Source organism: Montipora capricornis, chromosome 1 (genome assembly GCF_036669925.1).
Source record: "Montipora capricornis isolate CH-2021 chromosome 1, ASM3666992v2, whole genome shotgun sequence".
NCBI classification, from domain to species: Eukaryota; Metazoa; Cnidaria; class Anthozoa; order Scleractinia; family Acroporidae; genus Montipora; species Montipora capricornis.
In genome coordinates, this window is record NC_090883.1 from 11,041,509 (window position 1) to 11,046,508 (window position 5,000).

Here is a 5,000-nt window from a genome sequence, read left to right on the forward strand (position 1 = left end):
TTTTTTTAAACCTTTGATAGTTAATTAATAGATAAAAACAAGCATTAATGATTCTTTTAGAACGAGAGGAAGTAAGAATATTGAAGTTCCAGTCCATAACTAAGCAATAAATTTGAAAATGAAAGCATGTTGCTGCTGCTTGATTGAGAGGAATGGAGAACCATAAAAGTGTGAGGATTTCGAAAAGTTGAGGGTCCTAAAATCAGAACTTGATAGAGAATCGTGTGTGTGACAGTCCGCCTATGAATTCTTAATCCAGTAACGATTTTCCATGTCTGACAGTCAAAATTGTTTTTTTTAAATTTCAGTTAATAACATCAACTTCAGAATTTTCACCGGAGAGTGAATTTTTGTGAACCTTGCAACCGGACCGTACCAGTGTTTGTAACGAACAAATGACCTGCTTTTTTGTACTTTAGGCCTAAAAAGCACTCTAGTTAGCCTGTTAACGGTTAGCTTACAATAATGCTTTGGTTAACACTGTATATAAAATTATCAAAAGCTGTTAGCCGGTGTTGTTATAGCATGCGTAAACAGCCGTCGTTCCCGGGCGTCATTCTTCGTTCTTCCCCCAGCTCTTGTTTGGCTGCGCAAATACTGGGACCGAAAGCTATGTTGTCAACATTGTCAACATGGTGACTGAAACGTCAATCGTATCGACAACAGTGTGACAGCGTTGGTGGCACATTGAGCAAATACTGCATGTTTATTTGCTTATTTTAATTCTTCACATGCCATCTGAAATAGTAACATTTACCTTCAATACATCAAGAGCACTGCCGAAAGAGAAAGCTGATTTCACAAATGTAGGATGCATGATCACGTGCACGAATAAAGATTTTGTATCCACATTAATTTTTGAGAAAAATACTCATTGAAAAGCACTGGAATCGCTGAAAATCTGCGAGCAGATGTTTCATTGTTTCCAAAGTTTGTTTTTACGTCCGCCGCTGAGTGCCAGCTGAGCTGAACTTGTTACTGATTGTTGAGACGAAAGAACAGTGAGTTGAACGTTTAGTTCTTCGACACGGTTAGTGTGTCATTTTAAACAGTTAAAAAATGCGTGCTGTTTGACTCACTGGTGTGCCATTTCACCCGGTATGGTGCTTGACACACTTATTGTTCGATGAGACACGCCATTTTTGTTTTTACCGTGTGATAATAACAAAGGAAAAAAAGACAATGATGCGTGCCTTCTGACACACTGCTCGGAAGACGGTGTGTCATTTGACAAACTGACCACACATCACCGTAGTCTCAGGCGGTTAATAGTTGTTCGGGGTCAAATTGGGCGTCAGTTATGTAATATTGCTGTTCAACCTACAGACACAAGTGTTTTTGCTGGAATAGATCATTCGTACAATTAATACCACATTACATCCAACACCTGAGTGGTATTGCCAAAATCACTGGTACTGAGGATATAGATGATATCAATAAGTCTCCCACGCACATTTGCTTCATCACCTACACTTGTGTCTATATAATAGACCAAAAAAAAAATTTGTGTTATGATGCCTTTGGCAGCTTCAAGATGTGAATTAAATTATTGCATGCTAAAAAAACAATATTCTCACTCATTGTTTTGCCACAGAATAAAATTCCTATCTTGAAAATGCCATGTATTATCTTATATTTATATTCTTCTTAAAATACTGTACAACTTACACGGCATACAGAACGTTAATGATATCAAAATAGACCACAGGTAAACAAAGAGAATGGTTTGTCACCCGGCAGAGCAGCCATAATTAGAGGTAGTAAACTAGACAGGAAGGCAGAAAAAAAAGAAAAGGGAGGAACAGCGGGAAGTTAAGAGAAGGAGAATACAATTAAAGGAAGAGAGGAGCAACAGGCAGTCAGTGAGCCAGATTAGGGAAGGGCCAACATATGAAAGTGGAATAGCAATGTGGCATTGGGCTGATGAGAAAGAGATAGCTCCGGCCACTGTTGTCCCAAAACTGGAATACCTTCCTGAAGTAGACAGCTTTCTTCACATGATGTTTGATGAGGAGACAACAAGCCTTAGTAATAACTATTATTAATAATAAAAATTTTATATTGCTTTTTAAGTGCAAATTAACATGTGGATATGATCAAATGTAACCCTTCACGCAAAAAGGCGGCTTATGGATTTCACTGAAAACCGTGAATTTTTTCACGGTCACTGTGCGTGAATTTCAATTTCACTCTTGGTGTGAAAAACTAATCATGCCGTGAAATTGGGAGTGAAAAATAATGTTCAAGGCGTGAAACTGATCAGATTGTTCAAAAATCAGTCACACCATGATAATAATCTACTGGCACTCAGGACAAAAAGAATGCCTGATCACAGGGTACGATAGATCTGTGAAAGCTGATCAACGCCAAGAAGAAGAAGAATTTTCATTCCTGAATATTCACGCCTGGAAAATGTCACATTGTAAAGAAATTTCTGATTTGTTATTAAGCTCAGGAAAAAGTAAATTCTACCCCCTGTCTTCAAAGCCCAAAAGAATTGCAAAATCGGTTATTTAGCTGGTGGCTTTTTCATACATTTACACTGGTTTGTTAACATGACTGAAATAGATCAAGTGAAATACTAATCTTTTTGGGACGGCATGTACATATATTATGGAAATGTTTACCGAAATTGTCCAAGTACGACTTACCAGTTTTGGTGAATTTCTGTATTGTTGGTAGCCATGAAGCTAAAACATTGATTTCGGGCGGCCAGTGCAACAATTGCAAGGCTTCCTAAATGCACTAGGTATTTTTATATGAATGAAGGGGTAGTTTCTAAAGAAACTGTGATGCTGCGTCGGTGGGGAACTAGTATACAAAAATTTGGTTTTATCAACGGAGTTGATAATGTAAATTGGCCACCATACAGAGATTCTAAAAGCTGACGTTTCGAGCGTTAGCCCTTCGTCAGAGCGAATCCTTTGTCAGAGCAAATCGAAGGATTCACTCTGACGAAGGATTCGCTCTGACGAAGGGCTAACACTCGAAACCGTCAGCTTTTAGAATCTCTGTACGGTGGCCAGTTTACATTATCAACTCCGTTGATAAAACCAAATTTTTGTAGGTATTTTCATAGTTCAGTTCAAGTTGACAATGAAACACAAAGACAAAGATAAACGTGGAATACTTCTATTGACAATTGTTAGGCGCTAAGAAAAACGCTTTGGTACAGGATGGGGGTTCTGTTACTCCCGCTGTAGTACCCGTTAATCGGGGGACCAAAATAGAGTGAGTATGAAGTGTACGCCCCGCATTTCCCCGCTCGAGGGTGCATAACGACTAACAGTACTAGCCCAATAGCATGGGAACAAAACTCCCCTATTTGGCGAATTCATTTTATACACGTACAGAAGCCGTCTTGAAAGGAAAAGTTATCTGATATGACCATAATAAATGATTTTAAGCCATAGGGTTTTTTCTTTTTTTTCTTGGAGGGGGGAAGGCTTGAACCAACCTCGTCCCCAGGGTGATTTTCCCACCCAAAGCCAGGGGAAAGCGCCATGCCATGCATTATGTCGCAATAGCCCTTATGTGTGATGATGTCTGACTAGCTAATTTCACCACCAAGCCTCGAATTCGAAAATCAAACTTGTAAACTTTAGCATGAGCTAAATCCCAAAGGAGAAAACTTGAAAAGAAACCCACGTGCGAACATTATTGCATGTCCAAATAACGTGAATAATTTTGTGCAAACAAGGCTTGGTGGTGAAATTAGCTAGTCAGACGTCATCACGCATAAGGCCCATTTCACCATAACCTAATCTTTTCCAATAGAGCTTGCGAGTTATTATTCCAAACACTTTTAAATCTTTTGTGCACGCGAATAAAAACTATTTGCGAAGAGAATGATTTTTGGCTCCGCCAACATGGCTACACTCCATGGTGCCAACATGTCTGTTTCTTATGTCTGGGAGGGAATGTAATTTTTTACTGATCCCATTAACTGATTATCTAATTTTACTACAGAGAGTGTGTGACATTTTGATTGCTGTTATCGCTTTACAGAGCTCATTCTTTTGAATCTCTGGTAAAGATGCTTCTACCATGGAGATTCTTTTACAAAAATTCGGCATACTTATGACATGCTTCATTCCAGCTCTTGATGCAGACATAACACAAACTTCAGCAACTGATGGCAAACATGACTTCAGCAGCTACATCGTACCTACAAAGTTAATCAGTGCAGGAGCATCAAGAGTTACTCAGCTTACTGTGAGGAAAGGAAAGTTGTACCACATGGGAAAACCTGTGGATGCTGTTGAAATGAAAGATGCACTTCAGAAATTTGTGAACTGGCTTAAGGCCAAAAATAAGAAAGTAGTTCTTTTTGCACGTAGTGCAAATGCATTTGACTCAAAGGGAATAATTTACACATTAACAAGGTGCAACCTTCTCAATCCCTTTAGAGTGTGTGTGGTAGGATTTGTTGATACATTGTTGCTGTTCAAAAATGTTCTTCAAGAAAGGAAAACATATTCCCAGGAAAGCTTGGTCACAGATTTGTTGGGCGTTTCTTATGGGGCCCATGACTCCCTCGAAGACATAAGAGCTCTTTAGAAGCTTGTTTCAGATGCAAAGGAAATTTCTGAATCAAGCTTCACTGTAGATTATGCACTGGAGAGTACCAAATATTGTGTTAACAGGGCTACAAACATGCACACCCTACAACCCCTTATTGTAGCCAAGGTCGTAAGCAAGGGAATGGCAGAGAAAATTGCAGGTTCAAACTTGCCGCTATGCCACATCAATCTTGTATTTCAAAGGGGTGGCCTAGAGGGCATTGCCAGTATTTTATCAGAGACGATAAATGGAAAGGCAAGGGTAACAAGAACAAAAAGGATAGTTCAAAAGCTGTACAAATATTTCAAAGATCTTGTGTAATTACCCTACAAGTTAATGTTTTTCACTATGTCTACTGCTATCATTATCTACATTTTTTTTAAAAATAATTGTACACTGTCAACAACTATATGTTTTCTCCAATATATCAGTGACCA

General features: G+C 38.8%; 1 protein-coding gene across 1 annotated transcript; it reads left to right on the forward strand.

Annotated features, from left to right (window-relative positions):
- The first annotated feature begins 4,047 nt into the window (after positions 1–4,047).
- On the forward strand, positions 4,048–4,560 carry LOC138057788 (uncharacterized). Its single transcript, XM_068903718.1, has one exon. The coding sequence runs from the start codon at positions 4,048–4,050 to the stop codon at positions 4,558–4,560; it is 513 nt and encodes a 170-aa protein (XP_068759819.1).
- Positions 4,561–5,000: the final 440 nt, after the last annotated feature.

Bases quoted from the DNA above. Each gene is read 5' to 3' on its own strand.
- LOC138057788 (XM_068903718.1), top strand. From the start codon at position 4,048: ATGGAGATTCTTTTACAAAAATTCGGCATACTTATGACATGCTTCATT.